Raw genomic sequence first — 25,116 nt, 5'->3', positions numbered from 1 at the left:
GCTGTGTTCCCACCCCAGGGGTGTCAGTACAGCTGGGCGGACACCCGCTCTGGAGACCGCATTCAAGGTCTCCTTTTACCGCTGTCACTTTTCACTTCTGTCTCCAAGTGTCATTAGAGTTGGGACAGGTGAGCATTTCTCACAGTCACTGTCTACAACGGGGTGTCCACAGTGCCCACCGCCCGGGCCATGTGAGGTCAGGAGGGGGAGCCCTCGGTGCAGGCGGTGCCCGGTCCCAGACCTTGCTGAAGTGGCCATGGCCCTGCGTCTCACCTCTGCCTCCCGCTCCCCTCTGTCCTCTGCCAGAGCCAGCGGGCAGCACCCTAGCCCTGCCGGGGGCACCCACGGCCCAGCCCTGGTACCCTCTGCTCTGAGCCCAGCGGGATGCGTTACTGTCTCTGCCTGGGATCCAGCTGGAGGCGAATGCATTTCTCTCCCAGGCCATTCCCAGACCCCGGAACACAGAGCCTGCTCCCCGCATCCCGAGGACGTGGCCGAAGCTGGGCCCACTGGTCCAGAGGCAACTGCCCACGGGGCCCGCTCCCCACTCAGGGCTGACCCTTCTCTGACCCTCTCTCCTCCTGTTAACTGAGGGGGCACCACCCCCGGAGCCGGACACGGGCAGAGACTGGGCGGGAGGTTACGGTCATGAGGGCAAAGCGGGTTGCCAGAGAGATGCGGCTTTATTCAGGAAGAGCTGGGCGGGAGGTGGGCTCCCTGGGTCCCACCTGTGGCCTCTTGGGCAAGGACATTAGACGCCAATGGCTGAGGGCATCTGAGCCTCCTCAGAGTCACCAATGGGGGCTCAGGGGCAGCCTCAGAGTCACCAATGGGGGCTCAGGGAATGGCCTCAGAGTCGTCCGAGGGCGGTAGGGGGGCGGCCCCATCTCCGGTCACGGTGGGCAGGGCCTGGTAGGTCTGGGTCCAGTACTGTAGGTAGCTGCTCCTCAGGTGCTGTTTCAGGGACTGGCCGTCCATCTTCTTGTTAATCTCCAGGTAGTTGCCGTTTTCCTGGGTGTAGGGATCCCACTGGGTGGGCACAGCCGAGTGGCCCTTGTTGGGGTCCCTGCACATGAGAGAAAGGCTGTGTGGGGTCTGAGGGCTCACGGGAGGCCTCCATGCTGACCCGAACCACCAGGGCACCTCACTGTGTCCTGGGCACTGGCTGGGCATGTACGTGTTCTGCGCCCAACCAGTAGCTCTATCCTCACACACAGAGGGGGGTACTGAGGCTCAGGGAGGTGAAGTGTAGGAGAGGGGACAGGCCTGTGGGGCCCAGGTGTCAGGAGGCCCGGCCCAGCCTCACCCGCCTTACCCAGTCCTGGCAAAGTTGGTCCAGTAGGCGATCATGGTGCGGGAGACAGTCCTGTCTTGGGGCCGGTAGATCAGGGGGTTGTCGAAGGGCTTCCCAAACACATACTGGAGGTCAGTGGTGTGGTCGGCGCCCACCCAGCTGGGTAACAACGGAATGCGAGTGGGGTGGGAGAACAGGTAGGTGTAGGTCCGGGCACTCCTGAGGAGGGAGGGACACGGCCCAGGTTGGCAGGGAGCTCACCTGGGCTGCCCACCCAGAGCTGGGCCCTGGAGGGAGGCCATGGGGAGAGCAGGGCGGGGCCGGGAAATCCCCGGACTCAGGAGGGCCCTGGGTCCCTGCACCCGGAAGGGAAGGCCGGGGGTTGTGGTTCTGGGATTTCAGGTGCATTCACTCTTCGCTCCACAAAACTTATCGAGGCGTCTTCCCCCCTTTTCTCCGCAGATGAATTTGTGTCTTCGCCGGGAACAGAGCTGTGCCGCCCCATGAAGAGCTCAAGTTCCTGTAGTTGCGACAAGCTTTCTGCCTACACTTCCCGGGCATCGTTCTCTCTCCCTTCCGAGGAAGCATCCCTAACTTCCTTTTCATTTTCACTGGAGGTTGACCAGGTGGCCGCAGGCCAGAGTTGTTTTGAATGTTGGCCAACTCCAAACCCACAACAGAGAGCATCCCCCTGTGTCTGTCCCCCTCAGCCTGGGGGCTGCGGGGAGGCTGCAGACTCTGCAGGGGAGGCCTGTGGGCTGAGTGAATGGGGGACTTACAACCCGGTGGATAGAGCACCTGACTTAATCTGAAAAGTAACCCTATCATTTTCATCAGTATACTTAGAACACGTATACTGATGTGAATAGGGGTTAAGTTTTCTTAAATTTCATTTGAAGGCCTGTGCAAAGCAATGAGGAGGTGACTCAGCTGTGCATCCAGCAAGCAGAACTGATAAGCAGGGACAGACCCACCAGGAGTGAAAACATCATCTCCACATCATCTCATCCACATCATCTCATCCACATCATCTCATCCACAGCATCTCATCCACATCATCTCATCCACATCATCTCATCCACATCATCTCATCCACATCATCTCATCCACATCATCTCATCCACAGCATCTCATCCACATCACCTCGTGTGATGACTATAATAGCTGAGGTCTGGGGACCCCAGGGCTGCACATAGCTCCCCAGGCTCCTCCCCTTTCTAGTCCTGTCCCTGCACCTGCTGGATCACAGGATTTGATGCTTGTAAGCGCCCTGTCTTCTTGGTTGGCTGCCTTCTCAATAAAGGCCTCATAGGATGCCACCGGCCTTCGTTACTGGACACAGGGACAGGCAGCCCGAGCCCAACCGGGGTTTCCCAGTAGCAGGAGGAGGGCTCTGTAAAGGCCCCTGAGCTGGGAGGTGAGGAGGGCCCTTCTCCAGTCTCCTCAGGCCTGGGCAAGGCAGATGGTGCAGGCATTTCTGGGTCCCCATCACGGCTCTCCCGGGCCTCCCTTAAGCCCTGCGCCGCCCCTCGAGAGGCCTTGCTGGGCAGGTAGTTGACCTTGGTGGGCCTCCCCTGCCCCGGCCCTCACTTGGCGCTGGCTCTGTGCTGGGCCACGGCCATCTTCGTGGGCATCAGGAAGTGGACGTCGGTCTCAAATTCCACCACCGTCTTCTTCTTGGCCTCCTGGGAGGAGTCCTGGGCCCAGGACGCCGTGTAGAAGTCAAAGGTGGCGTTGGCACCTCTGGGCCCCTTGGCCATGGTGAACCCGCTGACCAGCTTGAAGAAGTCCTCCCTGCGGGGACAAGCCGGCACTGGACAAGCCAGCGGGAAGCATCCTCCCACCCCCTGCCAGGGTCCGGCACATGGCCCGCTATACCTCCTGGCCTCCTTCTCCAGCTGATGCCTCCCCAACAGGCCTTCAGGGACTGCCCTGGACTGCGCGCTACTCACCTTGTGACGGTCAGTATGTCCACGTTGATGGCCGGCAGGTCAAAGCTGGCAAAGAGGTGGCCGTCCATGTTGTTGGTGCCAGCGATGTAGTCGATGTCGGCCGCGTTGGCGAAAAGGTTGATGGGGTCGTCGGGGATGAAGTCTCCATCCACGACAGGCAGGAGGCCGAAGTAGTGCAGGTAGGGGTCTGAGTGGAGAGCAGGGGTCCTCGCACCTTCCAGAGCCACTTTGCAGGCCCCAGACCCGAGGGCAGCCCTTGCCTCCTCGGATCCAGACCAGGGTCCTCAGCCTGTCCCCTGACATGGGGCCCGGATCATTCCATGTCCTGGGCTGCCCTGCGCGTGTGGAGCAGCTTCCCTGGCCCCGTCCGCCCGATGTCCCCTCTCCCCAGGGTGGCAGCCCGGACTGTGTGCAGACGGCCACAGGCTCCCTGGGCCACACCGTCCCGCTGACAGCCACTGCGCCTGAGCTCCCTAAGAGTGGGTGCAAATGACCGTTTCTGCCCGTTGTTGGGGGACAAGGTGCACCAGCTTCCCAAAGGGGTCAGGACCCAGGGAGGATCAGAGGGAGGGATGGCGCCCGCGGCACAGCCAGTCGAGGCCACGGAGACATTGAGGGCCCTGGCGGCACGGGGCTCCCAGGGACGCCATGAGCGGGTGACAGGCCCGGCAGCAGCCCCTCAATCCTTGCTCTGTACCCCCATGTGGAGCCCCACTCACACTCCAGGCCCACCAGGGGTATCTTATAGGCCAGCGTCAATGCCCGGGGGTCGGTGACCTTCAGACACTCGGCCATCCTGGCGGTATCGTCCAGGGGGCAGCCCACATTCTTGGCGATCTGGGGGTTTGGGGGGAGACAGGTGGGTGAGGCCAGAGCAAGGCCAATGCCATGGGGACTGGGACAGGGCATGGAAAGGATATAACCCTCCCGTTCCTCCCCCGCCATACACAACGCCCCTTTACCTGCCTGGCCCAGGACAGAGGGTCCTTCTGGATGGCCCAGGGGGACAGCGCCACGCCGCTCTGGCTGATGGCTCGCCGGATGAGGCCCTTGCTGTAGGGAGAGAGGGTCTGCGACACACAGGGTCTTGTCACCATGGCCTCGCTTCTCCTGCCCACCCGGGCTCCACTAGTGACAGCCTGTCTGTTAGCTTCATGCTGTCCCCACAGCCCCCATCAGGTCCCCCAGCCCCCAATAGGTCCCCCAGTTCCCAACAGCTTCCACAGCCTCCATCAGTTCCGCCAGACCCAAAAAGCTACCCCAGCCCCCCGTCAGCTCCCCCACTTCCCATCACCTCCCCGGTTCACATCAGCTCTCTCAGATCCTGTCAACCCCCTCTTGGTCCCCCTTCAGCGTGGGAAGAAGGTCCACCCTCCTGGGGTCACCAGACCTGCAGAGAGACGCTGGCACCTCCGGCTGATTCCCCAAAGATGGTGATGTTGTTGGGGTCCCCCCCGAAGGCCGCAATGTTCCTCTTCACCCACGCGATGGCCATGTGCTGGTCCCGAAGGCCGTAGTTACCTGGGGCGGGTGGGGGAGCCCATGAGGGACTGGGGTGGGGGGAGAGCTTCCTCCATGTGGAGACCCCTGTCAAGCCCCAGGATGGCGCACGGCGGGTCCCAGGAGGCTGTGGAATGAGGTGCTGGAGGGGGTGGGGCTCAGGCAGGGGACCAGCAGCAGGAGGGCCAGGCTGCTCACCTCTCCCTGACACCGTCCCTCTTGTTGTCTGTCTGTCCTACGGCTCTGTGTTCCCCGAGTCACCACTTCAGTGTCTCATCTTCTGTCTCTTTCTGAGCTCCTCTCCCCGCTCCCTGGTCTCCCTGGGTCCCTGTCCCCGCTCCCTGGTCTCCCTGGGTCCCTGTCCCCGCTCCCTGGTCTCCCTGGGTCCCTGTCCCCGCTCCCTGGTCTCCCTGGGGCCCTGTCCCCGCTCCCTGGTCTCCCTGGGTCCCTGTCCCAGCTCCCTGGTCTCCCTGGGTCCCTGTCCCCGCTCCCTGGTCTCCCTGGGTCCCTGCCTGGCTGGCGGGCAGCCTCTTCTCTCGCTACACCTGCCTATGAGCTCCTGTGTCTCACTGTCCACCCCCAGCTTCCTGCGCTGCCAGTAGAATTCTGGGTCTTTCTGGGAGACTGTCAGGAGCTGTTGGGAGAATGCGATGCCGAAGGGCCCCCCACCAGCTCCCTCACCCCCGGCCCAGGCGCCCGGCACACCTGGCAGGTGGGCGTCCCCAGTGCTGAGGAAGCCCAGCGGCCCGAGGCGGTAGTTGAAGGTGACCACGATGACATTGCCCCGCGTGGCGATCTCCTCCCCGTCGTACAGGTAGTCACTGAAGAAGTTGAACCCTTGGCCGGACCCAAAGATGAAGGCTCCTCCAAAGATCCAGATCATGACAGGCAGGTTCTGGGAAACTGAGGCAGGAGACAGGCCCGGTGACCCCAGCTGCCCCCCATCCCCTCTGGGTGCTTGTTTCAGGGAATTTCAGCTCTGGAGCCCACACACCCAAGGGGCGGGGCAGGGCTGGGCCTCTGGCTGCCTGGGCGCTTTCTGCAGGTTCGGGGACCTATAGAGAATGGGGTGGGGGATGCACCTTCCTTCCGGCCCTGCGGGACCCAGATGTTGAGGTAGAGGCAGTCCTCGGAGCCCCTGGTGTTCAGTTGGGTGAGAGTGACTTGCAGGCATTTCTGCTTGAACTCCTTAGCCTTCAGGGTCCCTGTGGGTGAGACCAGAGGGGCTGGTGTGAGGATGGTGACCCCACCGCCACCCCGGGCACAGGGCCAGCCCAGCCCCCACCCCCCACTCCCACCTTGCCAGCCGGGGTGCCGCTGGGGGTTCTCCAGGGCCTGGGGCGGGGCGGCGAAGGGGATGCCCTTGAAGATGTCCACAGAGCGGCCGCCGATGCCCAAGAGGCCGAGCTTCTTGTTGACGCCCTCCACGAAGCCCCCTTCCGTGTGCACCACGCCCAGCTGGGGAGAGGGCAGGCTCAGGGGCGCAGGCGGGGTGGGCCAGTGGGGTGGGGTGACCCCAGCAGACTCTCTGCGTCCAGACAGCCTCCAAGTGAGGCCCCTATTCATGCCTGCCTGGAGCTGTGGGTTTATGAGGAAGCCCCCCCCTCACCCCTGGCAGGGCCCTGAGGGAAGGGATCCTGTAGGTGCCCTGAGGCTCCTGACTTCCCTGGAATGTCCCAGTCACTGGCAAGCAGGTGGATGCCACTTCCACTTGGGGACCGGGCTCGGGGCTCCAGGTTGAACCAGACCGAGGTCCAGACTCCTGTTCCGACGCCGGGGCTGTGATGGGCAAACTGCCGGCCTGCTCAGGGCCCAGCGCCCTTCTGAGCCGGGCCATGGCCACCCCCGGACAGAGGGCGAGCCCAGGGCCCTGGAGGCCCAGGCAGATGCGCAGATCAGCCCTGAGGGCCCAGTGACTCTGGGGCTGCGGGGCAGGCGCCTTGTTTGTGTTGGTGAAAGGGCCCCTGTGTGCCCTGGAGCGCCTGGCCAGCCCTTCCTCGTGGTCCTGACATTGGAGCTCCTGGGCGTCCTGGCTGTCAGCTGCGCGGCGCCAGCCTGTGAGCGCGAAGGCAGGAGCGCAGAGGAAGGGCCAGGGAAGCGCTGGGCTGGCTGTGGGCTCTCGGGGGCTCTTTGTGCCAGCGCCCACCTGCCTGCCCCCTCCGCGGAGCCGTCCCAGGTCCCAGGCCGGGTTAGGGGAGCAGAGGGGCCCCTGCCGTGTCCGTGGGCTCTCGCTTACCTTTGCTGCGCTCACTCCTGCCAAGCAGCAGGCGAGGCCTAGGACAGCCAGCTCCGGGCGCCCCATGGTGCGTGTGCCTGCTTGCGTGCCCTGCCTCTGCGCTTGGGTATTTATGGGGCGGGAGCCATCTGGGAGACACCCGGGAGCCGGGGCAGGCAGTTGCCTGTGGCTGTTTCCCTTCCCTCCTCCTCCTTATGCCCCTTCTATCAGGCAGAATAGCTGTCCTTTCTAGCCAGGCTCAGGGCCAAGGTCATGCCGGTGCGGGCACACACACAGTCAGACACACACACACAGGCTTCCATAGCTGCCATTTCCAGGCGGGCTCAGGGCCAAGTTCATGAAGGTGTGGGCAGAGACACACACACACACACACATAATAGCTGCCTTTTCCAGGCGGGCTCAGGCTGGGCCAATTTCATGGAGATGCGTGCACACACATAAACACACACGCACACACATGCGCACGGGTGCAGGGATGGTCCTCGTTGCCCAGGACCTGCTATCCGGGTGCCTGGTGCCCACAGTGCACCTGGGCCGCTCACTGGGAATAGTCAGGTGGCCCAGGCCAGGGGTACAGGGGCTCAGCTGGGAGCACAGTGCCCTGCATGGTGGCTCCTTTACAAGGGCCCGGGCTCACCCCAGAGAAGTGGGCCTGCTTCCCTCCAGGCCCTGCCTGGCCCCCACCTGGAGCTCCGGAGCTCAGCAAAGGGAGGTCATAGGGCATGGGCATGTGGCTTCCGGGACAGAGAGGGCTGTGTGCTCCTGGGCAGCCACGTGGCTGAGCCTGGGTCCGAGGGCCCACTGGTGAGCAGCCGAGCTGGGTGTGGGGACCCAGAGCAGCACAGGGGGTGATCCTGCCCTCAGGGAGGGCACACCTCACACTCAGCACCAGCAGCCCTGGGAGGCAGGACTGGAGGCTCAGGTGGGCACAGGTGGGGAGGGAGGGGGCTCCCGCCCAGCCTGGTGGCTTCGCTGAGGAAGAGGAAGAACCTGGCTTCAGAAATGCACCATGACCTGGGGCACAGCAGAGAGACAGAGGGAGAGGGGGACAGACAGAGGGAGAGACAGACAGAGGGAGAGACAGACAGAGGGAGGGACAGACAGAGAGGGGGACAGACAGAGGGAGAGACAGACAGAGGGAGAGACAGACAGAGGGGGACAGACAGAGAGGGGGACAGACAGAGGGAGAGACAGACAGAGAGGGGGACAGACAGAGGGAGGGACAGACATAGGGAGAGACAGAGAGGGGGACAGACAGAGGGAGGGACAGACAGAGGGAGAGACAGAGAGGGGGACAGACAGAGGGAGGGACAGAGAGGGGGACAGACAGATGGAGAGACAGACAGATGGAGACACAGACAGAGAGAGGGACAGACAGAGGGAGAGACAGACAGAGGGAGAGACAGACAGAGGGAGGGACAGACAGAGAGGGGGACAGACAGAGGGAGGGACAGACAGAGGGAGGGACAGACAGAGGGAGAGACAGACAGAGAGGGGGACAGACAGAGGGAGGGACAGACAGAGGGAGAGACAGACAGAGGGAGGGACAGACAGAGGGACAGACAGAGGGAGAGACAGATAGAGGGAGGGACAGACAGAGGGAGAGACAGACAGAGAGGGGGACAAACAGAGGGAGAGACAGACAGAGCGGGGGACAGACAGAGGGAGAGACAGACAGAGGGAGGGACAGACAGAGGGAGGGACAGACAGAGAGGGGGACAGACAGAGGGAGGGACAGACGGAGGGAAGGACAGACAGAGGGAGAGACAGACAGAGAGGGGGACAGACAGAGGGAGGGACAGACAGAGAGGGGGACAGACAGAGGGAGGGACAGACATAGGGAGAGACAGAGAGGGGGACAGACAGAGGGAGGGACAGACAGAGGGAGAGACAGAGAGGGGGACAGACAGAGGGAGGGACAGAGAGGAGGACAGACAGATGGAGAGACAGACAGATGGAGACACAGACAGAGAGAGGGACAGACAGAGGGAGAGACAGACAGAGGGAGAGACAGAGGGGGAGACAGACAGAGAGGGGCACAGACAGAGGGAGAGACAGAGGAGAGACAGGGATAATGGGGATGCGAAGAGACAGAGGAGAGACAGGGATAATGGGGACGCGGAGAGGCAGAGGGAGGGAGAGCTGAGCGGAGTGTGTGAGAGCAGAAGGGCGCGTGTGGCTCGGGGAGCGTGTCTCACTCGGGACCCAGAGGAAGCTCCAGGGACAAAGCCCGGGGTTCCTGCCTTTGTGGCGTTGGCAGCACTGCCCTCTCCAGGGATGGGGTGCGTTCAGGGACAGCCCTCCCCGGCCAGCGCCCCCTCATCTGGGCCCCACAGCCCTTCGCTACCAGGAGCCGGTGCTTGTCCGCAGGCCACAGCCCGGCTGACGTCACGCCTGGGGCTGCCCAGCATCACATGGATCCACAGACACCGGCCAAGCTGGCTGCCCACTGACCCAGAGCCCAGGTCTCCTGGGATGGAGTGGGGAGGCGGCAGGACAGTGGGCAGCAGGAGCCGGGCAGGCCGGGCCGGGAGGGTGAGGACCGGGGAGCAAAGGGCTTGAGGGTGCGTTTGTTAACAGCCCAAGTGCCCATCAGTAGACGAGTGGATAAAAAGCTGTGGTACATTTCCACCAGGGATTACTAAATAGCAGTAAAAAGAAGGAACGCTGACCCTTTGAGACAGCGGGAGGGACCTGGAGAGTACCACGCTGAGCGAAATAAGCCAGTGGGAGGAAGACAAGTATCACATGATCTCACTCATGTGGAATCCAATGAACCAAATAAACCGACGAATAAACAGATCCATAGATATGGACGCATGGAACAGAAGGACAGATCTCAGAGTGAAGGTGGAGGGAGGGCGGGAAGAGATGAATCCAGAACTTATGGGCATATATTCTTAGACAATAGACAGGGGAGAGACAGGGCTGAGGTGGCAGGTGGGTGGAGAGGGGCAGAGAGGGGAAATGGCAGAAGTCTGCAATACTCTCAGCAAATACAAGTTCAAAGTAAAGAAAACAGCCCGGCTGGGGTGGTTCAATAGGTTGAGCGTCTTCCCTGCACCAACAGGTCACCCTTTCCATTCCCAATACTGCACATGGAGCCTCAGTCCCAGTGGGGGGCGTGCAGGAGGCAGCCGATCCGTGTAATTATCAGATCCATGTTTCGCTCTCTCCCTCCCTCTCTAAAAAAGAAAATCAATCATAAAGGAAAAATGTTTAGAGTAGGCAAATTGACTGAGACAGGAGGTTGAATAGAATAGCAGCAGTTGGGGGAGGGGAGATACTGAGGAGTGCTTACACAGTTTCTGTTTGGAGTGGTGCAATGATTTGGAACCAGATAGTGGTGATGGTTGCACAACAGTGTGACTGCAATTAATATCACTGAATTGAGCTCATGCATCGTTAAACTATTGTGTTTTATGTGATTTAAATTTTACACTGATTTTTAAAAACAATTGCAAGGACCAACTCCTAACCCAGGACGGGCTGCCTGCCTTTGGAGGAAGAGGGGAGTGTGGCTGGGCGTGTGGTTTCTGCTCCCCAGGAGGAGGAATTCGTGGATTTCAAGTTCAGATGGGAACCCACCAGCACTGAGTGGGGGATTGTGGACAGATCAGAGCCTGCCACTGGGAAGGCGAGGCGGGGAGTCCTGGCCAGTGGCCTCTGTCGGGGGACTTCACATACTGTTCTCCAGGGGCCGGGCCTTTCTTTACGGATTGGAACCCTCTGGGTACCCTGTCCTGGGAAGGCCTCTCAGGCGGCGTTGTGTCTGGGGAAGTATGGAGAGCGGCTATAGCGTTTGGATAGGTTCAAGCCACGGACTAATGAGAGGGCAGGTTCTCTCATGGCAAAGCCACATGCCAAGTCCAAGCTTGGAGGGCAAAGCCCTCTCAACACAATTATAGATAAAGGTTATGGTTGTAAGCCTGACTTTATGGTACAAACCTGTGGTCCCCTGTGGCTAAGTGAGGTAGGCTGCAAAAATAAAGCTTGATAGAGTTCAGGTGCATGTAATTGAGTAGATTTGAAATCCCAGAGACCTTTGTAAATACCTTGAGCACTTTGCCTGGTGGAATCTGGCTATAAAATAAAGACTCTTCTTGCAGGCTGTGGCACTGTCTCTCCATCAGAGAGCAGCGTCCCACCTAGCCCCAGCTTGATTCTCTTGTCTGTCTTCTTTAATCCTTCACTGCCCTCCCTCAGGTTCACCCCTGGCCGTGCTGCGCCAGCCACAGGGAAGAATGTGTAATGCAGCTTATTGAAGGCGACAGCTGGGCCCAGGGAACCAGAGCTGCAGCTCTTCTCAGGCTTCATTTCTCCCAGGACCAGGCCCTGGACCACCCCCCTCGCTCTGCCGGCACGTGGTCTGAGGAGTCCCAGGTGAGTGTGAGTTTGCAGGATAAACATGCTGATTACTGCGCCCTGGCTCCCCTCTGGCCCAGAGGAACCCAGGGCTGTGAGGTCTGAGGTCCCGTCTCGGGCAGTCACCAGTTTAGACTCACTGTCCTGAGGGTAGAGGGGCTGGAGCCCTGAGAGCCCGCAGCCCCTGGCTGGCTGCCCTCGTTGTCCAGGTCTGTGCTGTGGTCCTGCCATGGGGAGGTGGGCGATGGGAACCTCTGGTGGGGGAGGTGGGAGGATGGGGCAGGGAGGGCGGGGAGGAACAGCACCAACACTGCCCGCTGTACCCACCGCCCGGCCAGGGAAACACGGGACCGTGTGCATCAGGGTGGCCGGGTGGTCCCTGGAGCTGCCCTCACCATACCCTCCCCCCCCCCGCCCCAATCAGGAACCCTCTCTCCTCTGAGCCTTCACGCCCGCTCTGAGCTGACATGGTGAGCTTTGGAGTCTCAGACCTGGGCGTGAGTCCTCCCTGTGAGTAAAAAAATCAATAAAATATATTTTAAAAAAAGAGTAATATGCAAATGAACCACCACTCTGCTACATCCATAAGTCACACCCACAAGCCACACCCACAAGCCAATCAGGAGTGAATATGCAAATAAACCCAACCAAGATGTCTACCCCCACAGAGAGCAGGAGGGAGGCTTGGGTTTCCCAGGCAATGGAGGAAGCCAAGCTTTCCACCTGCCCTTGCTGGCCTAGGCCTCCACTTAAGGCTACAAAGTTTCAATTATACAAGGTAAACAAGTCCAAACAGAAATGGCGGCAGCCACAGAGCTGGAAAGAGCAGGAGGCTAGGGTTGCCCCTGGCAATGGAGGAAGCCAAGCTTTCCTCACACCATGGCCTGCCCAGGACTCCGCTTAAGGCTACAAAGTTTCAATTATAGAAGACACATAAACCCCAACAGAAATGGCTGCTGCCACGGAGCAAGCAGAAGGCTTGGCTCCTCTCCAGGCTACAAAATTTCAATTGTAGAAGATAAATAACCCCCAGATACCAGGGCCTCCGCTTGGGTGGCCAGGGGGTGTGGCTGGCCAACAAACCGCCGCATGCCCCAAGGGAACCCCCACCTTGATCCGGGACATCCTTCAGGGCAAACCAGCAGGCCCCCACCCATGCACCAGGCCTCTATCCTATCTAATAAAATTGTAATATGCAGATTGACCATCACTCCAACACACAAGATGTCTGCCCCCATGTGGTCAAAGATCCTTCCCCCATGTGGACACAAGATGGCCACCACAAGATGGCCAGCAGGGGAGGGCAGTTGGGAGGGACCAGGCCTGCAAGGGAGGCCACTTGGGGGTGATCAAGCCTGCAGGGGAGGGCAGTTGGGAGGGACCAAGCCGGCAGAGGAGGGAAGTTGGGGGTGATTGAGCATGCAAGGAAGGGCAGATGGGGGGACCCAGGCCTGCATTGGAGAGCAGTTGGGGGGGATCAGGCCTGCAGGGAATGGCACTTAGGGGTGACCAGGCATGCAGGGGACGGCAGTTAGGGGCAAACAGGCTGGCAGGGGAGCAGTTAGGCATCAATCAGGCTGGCAGGGGAGTGGTTAGGGGGTGATCAGGCTGGCAGGCAGAATTGGTTAGTGGCAATCAGGAAGGCAGGCAGGCGAGCAGTTGGGAGCCAGCAGTCCTGGATTGTGAGAGGGATGTCCAATGCCCCTTTAGGCCCGATCCCAGATTGGAGAGGGTGCAGGCTGGGCTGAGGGACACCCCCCCCCCCAGGTGCACAAATTTTGTGCACTGGGCCTCTAGGCTGAGTATAATATAAAGACTTGGCTTGCAGGCTGTGGCACTGTCTCTCCATCAGAGAGCAGTGTCCCAACTAGCCCCAGAGTTATTCTCTTGTCTGTCTTCTTTAATCATTCACTGCCCCCCCGCCCTCAGGTTCACCCCTGGTCGTGCTGCGCCAGCCACAGGGAAGGATTTGGGGTGCAGCTTATTGAAGGTGACAGCTGGGCCCTGGGAACCAGGAGCTGCAGCTCTTCTCAGGCTTCATTTCTCCCAGGACCAGGCCCTGGACCACCCCCCTCGCTCTGCCGGCACGTGGTCTGAGGAGTCCCAGGTGAGTGTCGGTTTGCAGGATAAACGTGCTGATTCCTGCTCCCTGGCTCCCCTCTGGCCCAGATGATACCAGGGCTGTGAGGTCTGAGGTCTCCATCTCAGGCAGTCACCAGGTTAGACTCACTGTCCTGAGGGTAGAGGGGCTGGAGCCCTGAGAGCCCGCAGCCCCTGGCTGGCTGCCCTCGTTGTCCAGGTCTGTGCTGTGGTCCTGCCATGGGGAGGTGGGCGATGGGAACCTCTGGTGGGGGAGGTGAAAGGATGGGGCATGGAGGATGGGGAAAACAGCATCAACACTGCCCGCTGTACCCACCGCCTGGCCAGGGAAACACGGGACCGTGTGCATCAGGGTGGCTGGCTGGTCCTTGGAGCTGCCGCGCAATACACTCCCCCCCAATCAGGAACCCTTTCTCCTCTGAGCCCTCATGCCCACTCTGAACTGACACGGTGAGCTTAGGAGTCTCAGACCTGGGTTTGAATCCTCGCTGTGAGGGCCTGGGGCACGTGGCCCCTCCTAGAGCCCTGGCACTGTAGGAAATGGCCAGCATGGTCAGCTTCTGATGGGAGCGGTGGCTGAATCTCCACAGGCACAGAGAAGGGAGGGCGAGGGACGAGGACGTGAGACCAAGGACCCTGGGCATGGGCCAGCATCAAGGTGGACATCCTCGAGGCACTGGACTCAGCTAGACGGGGGTGGGGGGGGGGCAACTAGAAAAGGCCTCAGTCCAATTTTCTTAAAGGGCCCAATGGGAAGACCTAGTAGACATGTCAGGAAACAGGTGAGCCCGGAGTACTCAGCCAATGAGGAGCCGGAGGAGGGGCCGGATAAATGGGCTGTGTTCCCGCCCCCGGGGGTGCCTGTACAAACTGCCGGCAGGTGGTCTGAGGAGACCCCGGTTACTTTGGGTTCTCAAGAGCATATTCAAGGTCTCCTTTCACCGCACTTCTGTCTCCGAGTGTCATTAGAGTTGGGACAGGTGAGCATTTCTCACAGTCACTGTCTACAACGGGGTGTCCACAGTGCCCACTGCTCATGCCATGTGAGGTCAGGAGGGGGGAGCCTTGGTGCAGGCGGTGCCCGGTCCCAGACCTTGCTGAAGTGGCCATGGCCCTGCGTCTAACCTCTGCCTCCCGCTCATCTCCGGACTCTGCCAGAGCCAGTGGGCAGCACCCTGGCCCAGCGGGGGGCACCCACGGCCCAGCCCTGGTACCCTCTGCTCTGAGCCCAGCGGGATGCGTTACTGTCTCTGCCTGGAATTCAGCTCAAGACGAATCAGTGTCTCTCCCAAGCCAATCCCAGACCCCATTACACAGAGCCCGCTCCCCACACCCCGAGGATGTGGCCGAGGCTGTGCCCACTGGTCCAGAGGCAACTGCCCACGGGGCCCGCTCCCCACTCAGGGCTGACCCTTCTCTGACCCTCTCTCCTCCTGTTAACTGAGGGGGCACCCACTTCTGGATCCAGACAGGGTCAGAGACCAGGCGGGTGGATCGGTCATGAGGGCAGGCTGGTTGTCAGAGAGAGATGCGGCTTTATTCAGGAAGAGCTGGGCGGGAGGTGGCTCCCGGGGGTTCATCTGTGCCCTGCTGGGCAAGTGAGTTAGACGCCAATGGCTGGGGGCATCTGAGCCTCCTCAGAGTCACCAATGGGGGCTCAGGGAATGGCCTCAGAGTCGTCCGAGGGCGGTAGGGGGGCGGCCCCATCTCCGGTCACGGTGGGCAGGGCCTGGTAGGTCTGGGTCCAGTACTGCAGGTAGCTGCTCCTCAGGTGCTGTTTCAGGGACTGGCCGTCCATCTTCTTGTTAATCTCCAGGTAGTTGTCGTTTTCTTGGGTGTAGGGATCCCACTGGGTGGGCACAGCCGAGTGGCCCTTGTTGGGGTCCCTGCACATGAGAGAAAGGCTGTGTGGGGTCTGAGGGCTCACGGGAGGCCTCCATGCTGACCCGAACCACCAGGGCTCTTCACTGTGTCCTGGGCACTGGCTGGGCATGTGCGTGTTCTGTGCCCAACCAGTAGCTCTATCCTCACACACAGAGGGGGGTACTGAGGCTCAGGGAGGTCAAGTGTAGGAGAGGGGACAGGCATGTGGGGCCCAGGTGTCAGGAGGCCCGGCCCAGCCTCACCCGCCTTACCCAGTCCTGGCAAAGTTGGTCCAGTAGGCGATCATGGTGCGGGAGACAGTCCTGTCTTGGGGCCGGTAGCCCAGGGGGTTGTCGAAGGGCTTCCCAAACACATACTGGAGGTCAGTGGTGTGGTCCGCGCCCACCCAGCTGGGTAACAACGGAATGCGAGTGGGGTGGGAGAACAGGTAGGTGTAGGTCCGGGCACTCCTGAGGAGGGAGGGACACGGCCCAGGTTGGCAGGGAGCTCACCTGGACTGCCCACCCAGAGCTGGGCCCTGGAGGGAGGCCATGGGGAGAGCAGGGCGGGGCCGGGAAATCCCCGGACTCAGGAGGGCCCTGGGTCCCTGCACCCGGAAGGGAAGGCCGGGGGTTGTGGTTCTGGGATTTCAGGTGCATTCACTCTTCGCTCCACAAAACTTATCGAGGCGTCTTCCCCCCTTTTCTCCGCAGATGAATTTGTGTCTTCGCCGGGAACAGAGCTGTGCCGCCCCATGAAGAGCTCAAGTTCCTGTAGTTGCGACAAGCTTTCTGCCTACTCTTCCCGGGCATCGTTCTCTCTCCCTTCCGAGGAAGCATCCCTAACTTCCTTTTCATTTTCGCTGGAGGTTGACCAGGTGGCCGCAGGCCAGAGTTGTTTTGAATGTTGGCCAACTCCAAACCCACAACAGAGAGCATCCCCCTGTGTCTGTCCCCCTCAGCCTGGGGGCTGCGGGGAGGCTGCAGACACTGCAGGGGAGGCCTGTGGGCTGAGTGAATGGGGGACTTACAACCTGGTGGATAGAGCACCTGACTTAATCTGAAAAGTAACCCTATCATTTTCATCAGTATACTTAGAACACGTACACTGATGTGAATAGGGGTTAAGTTTTCTTAAATTTCCTTTGAAGGCCTGTGCAAAGCAATGAGGAGATGACTTGGGTGTGAATCCAGCAAGCAGACCCGATAAGCAGGGACAGACATACCCACCAGGAGTGAAAACATCATCTCATCCACATCATCTCATCCACATCATCTCATCCACATCATCTCATCCACAGCATCTCATCCACATCACCTCGTGTGATGACTATAATCGCTGAGGTCTGGGGACCCCAGGGCTGCACATAGCACCCCAGGCTCCTCCCCTTTCTAGTCCTGTCCCTGCACCTGCTGGATCACAGGATTTGATGCTTGTAAGCGCCCTGTCTTGCTTGGCTGCCTTCTCAATAAAGGCCTCATAGGATGCCACCGGCCTTCGTTACTGGACACAGGGACAGGCAGCCCGAGCCCAACCGGGGTTTCCCAGTAGCAGGAGGAGGGCTCTGTAAAGGCCCCTGAGCTGGGAGGTGAGGAGGGCCCTTCTCCAGTCTCCTCAGGCCTGGGCAAGGCAGATGGTGCAGGCACCACTGGGACCCTATAATGGCTTTCCTGGGCCCCCCTAACGCCCTGAGCCGCCCACCAGGGAGGCCTTGCTAGGCAGGTGGGTGACCCAGGAGGGCCTCCCCTGCCCCGGCCCTCACTTGGCGCTGGCTCTGTGCAGGGCCACGGTCCTCTTCGTGGGCATCAGGAAGCCAATGTCGGTCTCAAAGTCCACCACCGTCTTCTTCTTGGCCTCCTGGGAGGAGTCCTGGGCCCAGGACGCCGTGTAGAAGTCAAAGGTGGCGTTGGCACCTCTGGGCCCCTTGGCCATGGTGAACCCGCTGACCAGCTTGAAGAAGTCCTCCCTGCGGGGACAAGCCGGCACTGGACAAGCCAGCGGGAAGCATCCTCCCACCCCCTGCCAGGGTCCGGCACATGGCCCGCTATACCTCCTGGCCTCCTTCTCCAGCTGATGCCTCCCCAACAGGCCTTCAGGGACTGCCCTGGCCTGCGCGCTACTCACCTTGTGACGGTCAGTATGTCCACGTTGATGGCCGGCAGGTCAAAGCTGGCAAAGAGGTGGCCGTCCATGTTGTTGGTGCCAGCGATGTAGTCGATGTCGGCCGCGTTGGCGAAAAGGTTGATGGGGTCGTCGGGGATGAAGTCTCCATCAATGACAGGCAGGAGGCCCAGGTAGTACAGGAAGGGGTCTGCGTGAAGAGCAGGGGTCCGCGCACCTTCCAGAGCCCGCCTGCCAGGCCCAAGGCCCGGGGACAGCTCCTGCCTCCTCGTATCCAGACCAGGGTCCTCAGCCTGTCCCCTGACATGGGGCCCGGATCATTCCATGTCCTGGGCTGCCCTGCGCGTGTGGAGCAGCTTCCCTGGCCCCGTCTGCCCGATGTCCCCTCTCCCCAGGGTGGCAGCCCGGACTGTGTGCAGACTGCCACAGGCTCCCTGGGCCACACCGTCCCGCTGACAGCCACTGCGCCTGAGCTCCCTAAGAGTGGGTGCAAATGACCGTTTCTGCCCATTGTTGGGGGACAAGGTGCACCAGCTTCCCAAAGGGGTCAGGACCCAGGGAGGATCAGAGGGAGGGATGGCGCCCGCGGCACAGCCAGTCGAGGCCACGGAGACATTGAGGGCCCTGGCAGCACTGGGCTCCCAGGGACGCCATGAGCGGGTGACAGGCCCGGCAGCAGCCCCTCAGTCCTTGCTCTGTCCCCCCATGTGGAGCCCCACTCACACTCGTTGCGCACCAGGGGTATCTTATAGGCCAGCGTCAATGCCCGGGGGTCGGTGACCTTCAGACACTCGGCCATCCTGGCGGTATTGTCCAGGGGGCAGCCCACATTCTTGGCGATCTGGGGGTTTGGGGGGAGACAGGTGGGTGAGGCCAGAGCAAGGCCAATGCCATGGGGACTGGGACAGGGCATGTAAAGGATGTAACCCTCCCGTTCCTCCCCCGCTGTCCACAACGCCCCGTTACCTGCTTAGCCCAGGACAGAGGGTCCTTCTGGATGGCCCAGGGGGACAGCGCCACGCCGCTCTGGCTGATGGCTCGCCGGATGAGGCCCTTGCTGTAGGGAGAGAGGGTCTGCGACACACAGGGTCTTGTCACCATGGCCTCGCCTCTCCTGCCCACCCGGGCTCCACTAGCGACAGCCAGTCTGTTAGCTTCATGCTGTCCCCACAGCCCCCATCAGGTCCCCCAGCCCCCAACAGGTCCCCCAGTTCCCAACAGCTTCCACAGCCTCCATCAGTTCCCCCAGACCCAAAAAGCTACCCCAGCCCCCCGTCAGCTCCCCCACTTCCCATCACCTCCCCGGTTCACATCAGCTCTCTCAGCTCCTGTCAACCCCCCTCTTGGCCCCCCATCACCGTGGGATGAAGGCCCACCCTTCTGGGGTCACCAGACCTGCAGAGAGACGCTGGCACCTCCGGCTGATTCCCCAAAGATGGTGATGTTGTTGGGGTCCCCCCCGAAGGCCGCAATGTTCCTCTTCACCCACGCGATGGCCATGTGCTGGTCCCGAAGGCCGTAGTTACCTGGGGCGGGTGGGGGAGCCCATGAGGGACTGGGGTGGGGGGAGAGCTTCCTCCATGTGGAAACCCCTGTCAAGCCCCAGGATGGCGCACGGCGGGTCCCAGGAGGCTGTGGAATGAGGTGCTGGAGGGGGTGGGGCTCAGGCAGGGGACCAGCAGCAGGAGGGCCAGGCTGCTCACCTCTCTCCCTGACACCGTCCCTCTTGTTGTCTGTCTGTCCTACGGCTTTGTGTCCCCTGAGTCACCACTTCAGTGTCTCATCTTCTGTCTCTTTCTGGGTCCCTGTCCCCGCTCCCTGGTCTCCCTGGGTCCCTGTCCCCACTCCCTGGTCTCCCTGGGTCCCTGTCCCTGCTCCCTGGTCTCCCTGGGTTCCTGTCCCCGCTCCCTGGTCTCCCTGGGTCCCTGTCCCTACTCCCTGGTCTCCCTGGGTCGCTGTCCCCGCTCCCTGGTCTCCCTGGGTCCCTGCCTGGCTGGCGGGCAGCCTCTTCTCTCGCTACACCTGCCTATGAGCTCCTGTGTCTCACTGTCCATCCCCAGCTTCCTGCGCTGCCAGTAGAATTCTGGGTCTTTCTGGGAGACTGTCAGGAGCTGTTGGGAGAATGCGATGCTGAAGGGCCCCCCACCAGCTCCCTCACCCCCGGCCCAGGCGCCCGGCACACCTGGCAGGTGGGCGTCCCCAGTGCTGAGGAAGCCCAGCGGCCCGAGGCGGTAGTTGAAGGTGACCACGATGACGTTGCCCCGCGTGGCCATCTCCTCCCCGTCGTACAGGTAGTCACTGAAGAAGTTGAACCCTTGGCCGGACCCAAAGATGAAGGCTCCTCCAAAGATCCAGATCATGACAGGCAGGTTCTGGGAAACTGAGACAGGAGACAGGCCCGGTGGTCCCAGCTGCCCCCCCCCATCCCCTCTGGGTGCTTGTTTCAGGGAATTTCAGCTCTGGAGCCCACACACCCAAGGGGCGGGGCAGGGCTGGGCCTCTAGCTGCCTGGGCGCTTTCTGCAGGTTCGGGGACCTATAGAGAATGGGGTGGGGGATGCACCTTCCTTCCGGCCCTGCGGGACCCAGATGTTGAGGTAGAGGCAGTCCTCGGAGCCCCTGGTGTTCAGTTGGGTGAGAGTGACTTGCAGGCATTTCTGCTTGAACTCCTTAGCCTTCAGGGTCCCTGTGGGTGACCAGAGGAGCTGGTGTGAGGATGGTGACCCCACCGCCACCCCAGGCACAGGGCCAGCCCAGCCCCTACCCCCCCACTCCCACCTTGCCAGCCGGGGTGCCGCTGGGGGTTCTCCAGGGCCTGGGGCGGGGCGGCGAAGGGGATGCCCTTGAAGATGTCCACAGAGCGGCCGCCGATGCCCAAGAGGCCGAGCTTCTTGTTGACGCCCTCCACGAAGCCCCCTTCCGTGTGCACCACGCCCAGCTGGGGAGAGGGCAGGCTCAGGGGCGCAGGCGGGGCGGGCCAGCGGGGGGTGGCAACCCCAGCAGGTTCTAGGGGTCCAGACAGCCTCCAGGAGGGGCCCCTAGTCACGCCTGTCTGGAGCTGTGGGTTCCTGTGGAAGCCCCGCCCTCACCCCTGGCAGGGCCCTGAGGGAAGAGATCCTGTAGGTGCCCCGAGGCTCCCGACTCCCCCTGGAGGGGCCCAGCCACTGGCAAGCAGGTCGGGGTCTCCCCCTCTCAGGGGCCGGGTCGGGGCTCCGTGTTGAACCAGACCGAGGTCCAGACTCCTGTTCCGACGCCGGGGCTGTGATGGGCAAACTGCCGGCCTGCTCAGGGCCCAGCGCCCTTCTGAGCCGGGCCATGGCCACCCCCGGGCAGAGGGAGAGCCCAGGGCCCTGGAGGCCCAGGCAGATGCGCAGATCAGCCCTGAGGGCCCAGTGACTCTGGGGCTGCGGGGCAGGGGCCTTGTTTGTGTTGGAGAAAGGGCCCCTGTGTGCCCTGGAGCGCCTGGCCAGCCCTTCCTCCTGGTCCTGACATTGGAGCTCCTGGGCGTCCTGGCTGTCAGCTGCGCGGCGCCAGCCTGTGAGCGTGAAGGCAGGAGCGCAGAGGAAGGGCCAGGGAAGCGCTGGGCTGGCTGTGGGCTCTCAGGAGCTCTTTGTGCCAGCGCCCACCTGCCTGCCCCCTCCGCGGAGCTGTCCCAGGTCCCAGGCCGGGTTAGGGGAGCAGACGGGCCCCTGCCGTGTCCGTGGGCTCTCACTTACCTTTGCTGCGCTCACTACTGCCAAGCAGCAGGCGAGGCCTAGGACAGCCAGCTCCGGGCGCCCCATGGTGCGTGTGCCTACCTGGGGTGGCCCTGCCTCTGTGCGTGGGTATTTATGGGGCAGGAGCCATCCGGGAGACATCCGGGAGCCGGGGCTGGCAGCTGCCTGTGGCTGTTTCCCTTCCCCTCCTCCTCCTTATGCCCCTTCTATCAGGCAGAATAGCTGTCCTTTCTAGCCAGGCTCAGGGCCAAGGTCATGCCGGTGCGGGCACACACACAGTCAGACACACACACACACACAGGCTTCCATAGCTGCCATTTCCAGGCGGGCTCAGGGCCAAGTTCATGCAGGTGTGGGCAGAGACACACACACACATAATAGCTTCCTTTTCCAGGCGGGCTCAGGTTGGGCCAAGGTCATGGAGATGCGTGCACACACATAAACACACACGCACACACGTGCGCACGGGTGCAGGGATGGTCCTCCTTGCCCAGGACCTGCTATCCGGGTGCCTGGTGCCCACAGTGCCCCTGGGCCGGTCACTGGGAATAGTCAGGTGGCCCAGGCCAGGGGTACAGGGGCTCAGCTGGGAGCACAGTGCCCTGCGTGGTGGCTCCTTTACAAGGGCCCGGGCTCACCCCAGAGAAGTGGGCCTGCTTCCCTCCAGGCCCTGCCTGGCCCCCACCTGGAGCTCCGGAGCTCAGCAAAGGGAGGTCATAGGGCATGGGCGTGTGGCTTCCGGGACAGAGAGGGCTGTGTGCTCCTGGGCAGACACCTGGCTGCGCCTGGGTCCGAGGGCCCACTGGTGAGCAGCCGAGCTGGGTGTGGGGTCCCAGAGCAGCACAGGGGGGTGATCCTGCCCTCAGGGAGGGCACACCTCACACTCAGCACCAGCAGCCCTGGGAGGCAGGACTGGAGGCTCAGGCGGGCACAGGTGGGGAGGGAGGGGGCTCCCGCCCAGCCTGGTGGCTTCCCTGAGGAAGAGGAAGCTCCTGGCTTCAGAAATGCACCACGACCTGGGGCACAGCAGAGAGACAGAGGGAGAGGGGGACAGACAGAGGGAGGGACAGACAGAGGGAGATATAGACAGAGGGAAAGACAGACAGAGGGAGAGACAGAGGGAGAGATAGACAGGGGAGAGACAGAGAGAGGGAGAGACAGACAGAGAGGTGGACAGACAGAGGGAGAGACAGACAGAGGGAGAGACAGAGGGAGAGACAGACAGAGGGAGAGACAGACAGAGGGAGAGACAGAGGTAGAGACAGAGGGAGAGACAGACAGAGGGAGAGACAGACAGAGGGAGAGACAGAGGGAGAGACAGACAGAGGGAGAGACAGACAGAGGGAGAGACAGAGGGAGAGACAGAGGGAGGGACAGACAGAGGGAGAGACAGACAGAGGGAGAGACAGACAGAGGGAGAGACAGACAGAGGGAGAGACAGAGGGAGATACAGAGAGAGGGGCACAGACAGAGGGAGAGACAGAGATAATGGGGATGCGGAGAGACAGAGGAGAGACAGGGATAATGAGGACGCGGAGAGACAGAGGAGAGACAGGGATAATGGGGACGCGGAAAGGCAGAAGGAGGGAGAGCTGAGCGGAGTGTGTGAGAGCAGAAGGGCGCGTGTGGCTCGGGGAGCGTGTCTCACTCGGGACCCAGAGGAAGCTCCAGGGACAAAGCCCGGGGTTCTGCCTTTGTGGCGTTGGCAGCACTGCCCTCTCCAGGGCTGGGGGTGCGTTCAGGGTCCGGGGACAGCACAGCCCTCCCCGGCCAGCTCCTCCTCATCTGGGCCCCACAGCCCTTCGCTACCAGGAGCCGGTGCTTGTCCGCAGGCCACAGCCCGGCTGACGTCACGCCTGGGGCTGCCCCAGCACCACATGGATCCACAGACACCGGCCAAGCTGGCTGCCCACTGACCCAGAGCCCAGGTCTCCTGGGATGGAGTGGGGAGGCGGCAGGACAGTGGGCAGCAGGAGCCGGGCAGGCCGGGCCGGGAGGGTGAGGACCGGGGAGCAAAGGGCTTGAGGGTGCGTTTGTTAACAGCCCAAGTGCCCATCAGTAGACGAGTGGATAAAAAGCTGTGGTACATTTCCACCAGGGATTACTAAACAGCAATAAAAAGAAGGAACTGTGACCCTTTGAGACAGCGGGAGGGACCTGGAGAGTACCACGCTGAGCGAAATAAGCCAGTGGGAGGAAGACAAGTATCACATGATCTCACTCATGTGGAATCCAATGAACCAAATAAACTGACGAATAAACAGAACCATAGACATGGACGCATGGAACAGAAGGACAGATCTCAGAGTGAAGGTGGAGGGAGGGCGGGAAGAGATGAGTCCAGAATTTCTGTGCATCGATGCCGGGCCCCTGGACACAGGCAATAGACAGGGGAAGACCTGCGGTGGGGTAGGGTGGGAGCTGGCTGGAGAGGGGGAGAAGGGGAAATGGCAGACATCAACAATAAAATCAAATTTACAAATAAATAAAATAGGCCCCAGCTGGTTTGGCTCAGTGGTTCCATCAGTGGACTGAAGGGTCCCAGGTTCGATTCTAGACAGGGGCCCGTGCCCGGGTTGTGGGCCTGATTCCCAGTAGAGTGTGTGTAGAAGGCAGCCAAACAATGGTTCTCTCTCATCATGGATGTTTCTGGCTCTCTCTCCTGCTCCCTTCCTCTCTGAAATAAAAAATATATACATTTTCAAAGTAAAATAAACCAAATAGCCCGGCCGTGTGGTCAGTTAGTTGGGCGTCTTCCCATGCGCCAACAGGTCGTACTTTGCCTCTTCAGTCAATGCACATGCAGGCCTCAATCCCCAGTAGGGGCCGAGCAGGAGGGAGCCGGTCCATCCTCTATAATAAAAGGCTAATGTGGAAATTGTTCCCACAGGAGTCTGACCAAGTAGGAGTTTCAACGGCTCCCTGTGGTGTGTACTGACCACCAGGGAGCGGCGCGGAATGAAGAAAGGCCCTGATTGGCAGACAGCAGGGGGTGAGGGTATGGGCGGGGTGGGGAGGGGAGGCCCCAATTGGCCCTGGTCACCGGCCAGGCCTAGGGACCCATCAGTGCACGTATTTCCTGCACCAGGTCTCTGGGGTATCTATCAGATCCATGTTTCTCTCTCTCCTTCCCTCTCTGAAAACAAAATCAATTTTAAAAAAGAGACAGAAAATATAGAATCAGCAAATAGATTGAGACAGGAAGTAGAATATATTAACAGGACTGGAGGGACGGGAATTACTGGGAATGGGTACACAGTTTCTGTTTGGAGCGATGAAAAGTTTTGGAACTACAGAGGGGTGATGGTAGCATATTAGTGTGATTGCAATTAATATCACTGAACTGAAGTCTTATAAATTGTTAAACTAGAGTATTTTCTGTTATGTGTATTTTACCCCAATGGTTTATTTTTAAATATATTTTTATTGATTTCAGAGAAGAAGGGAGAGGGAGTGAGAAATAGAAACATCAATGAAGAGAGAGAATCATTGATCGCCTGCCTCCTGCAAGCCCCACACTGCGGATCCAGCCCTCAACCCAGGCATGTACCCTTCACCAGAGTTGAACCCGGAACCCTTCAGTCCTCAGGCCAATGCTCTATCTGCTGAGCCAAACCAGCTAGGGCTTACCCAGGTTTTTAAAAAATAATCATTGCAAGGACCAACTCCTGAGCCAGGACGGGCTGCCTGCCTCTGGAGGAAGAGGGGAGTGTGGCTGGGCGTGTGGTTTCTGCTGCCCAGGAGGAGGAATTCGTGGATTTCAAGTTCAGATGGGAACCCACCAGCACTGAGTGGGGGATTGTGGACAGATCAGAGCCTGCCACTGGGAAGGCGAGGCGGGAGTCCTGGCCAGTGGCCTCTGTTGGGGGATTTTGCATTCTGTTCTCCAGGGGCCGGGCCTTCCTTTACCAATTGGAACCCTCTGGGAACCCTGTCCTGGGAAGGCCTCTCAGGTGGCGTTGTGTCTGGG

At 60.8% G+C, this 25,116-nt stretch overlaps 1 protein-coding gene and 1 pseudogene across 1 annotated transcript; both read right to left on the bottom strand.

Moving 5' to 3' along the window:
• Positions 1–671: 671 nt before the first annotated feature.
• On the bottom strand, positions 672–7,048 carry LOC129151603 (bile salt-activated lipase-like). The gene is given in 11 exon segments (XM_054726969.1): positions 672–1,066; positions 1,316–1,513; positions 2,885–3,088; positions 3,247–3,433; positions 3,966–4,083; positions 4,209–4,316; positions 4,637–4,767; positions 5,452–5,649; positions 5,829–5,951; positions 6,045–6,204; positions 6,983–7,048. Coding segments are annotated over 11 exon segments (1,872 nt in total). The 3' UTR covers positions 672–687.
• Positions 7,049–14,984: 7,936 nt separating this feature from the next.
• LOC129151593 (bile salt-activated lipase-like) lies at positions 14,985–21,212 on the bottom strand (annotated as a pseudogene).
• Positions 21,213–25,116: the final 3,904 nt, after the last annotated feature.

Source organism: Eptesicus fuscus, chromosome 15, assembly GCF_027574615.1.
Source record: "Eptesicus fuscus isolate TK198812 chromosome 15, DD_ASM_mEF_20220401, whole genome shotgun sequence".
Lineage (NCBI taxonomy): Eukaryota > Metazoa > Chordata > Mammalia > Chiroptera > Vespertilionidae > Eptesicus > Eptesicus fuscus.
The sequence above is the reverse complement of the archived record's forward strand: the minus strand, read 5'-3'. Positions and strand labels throughout refer to the sequence as shown.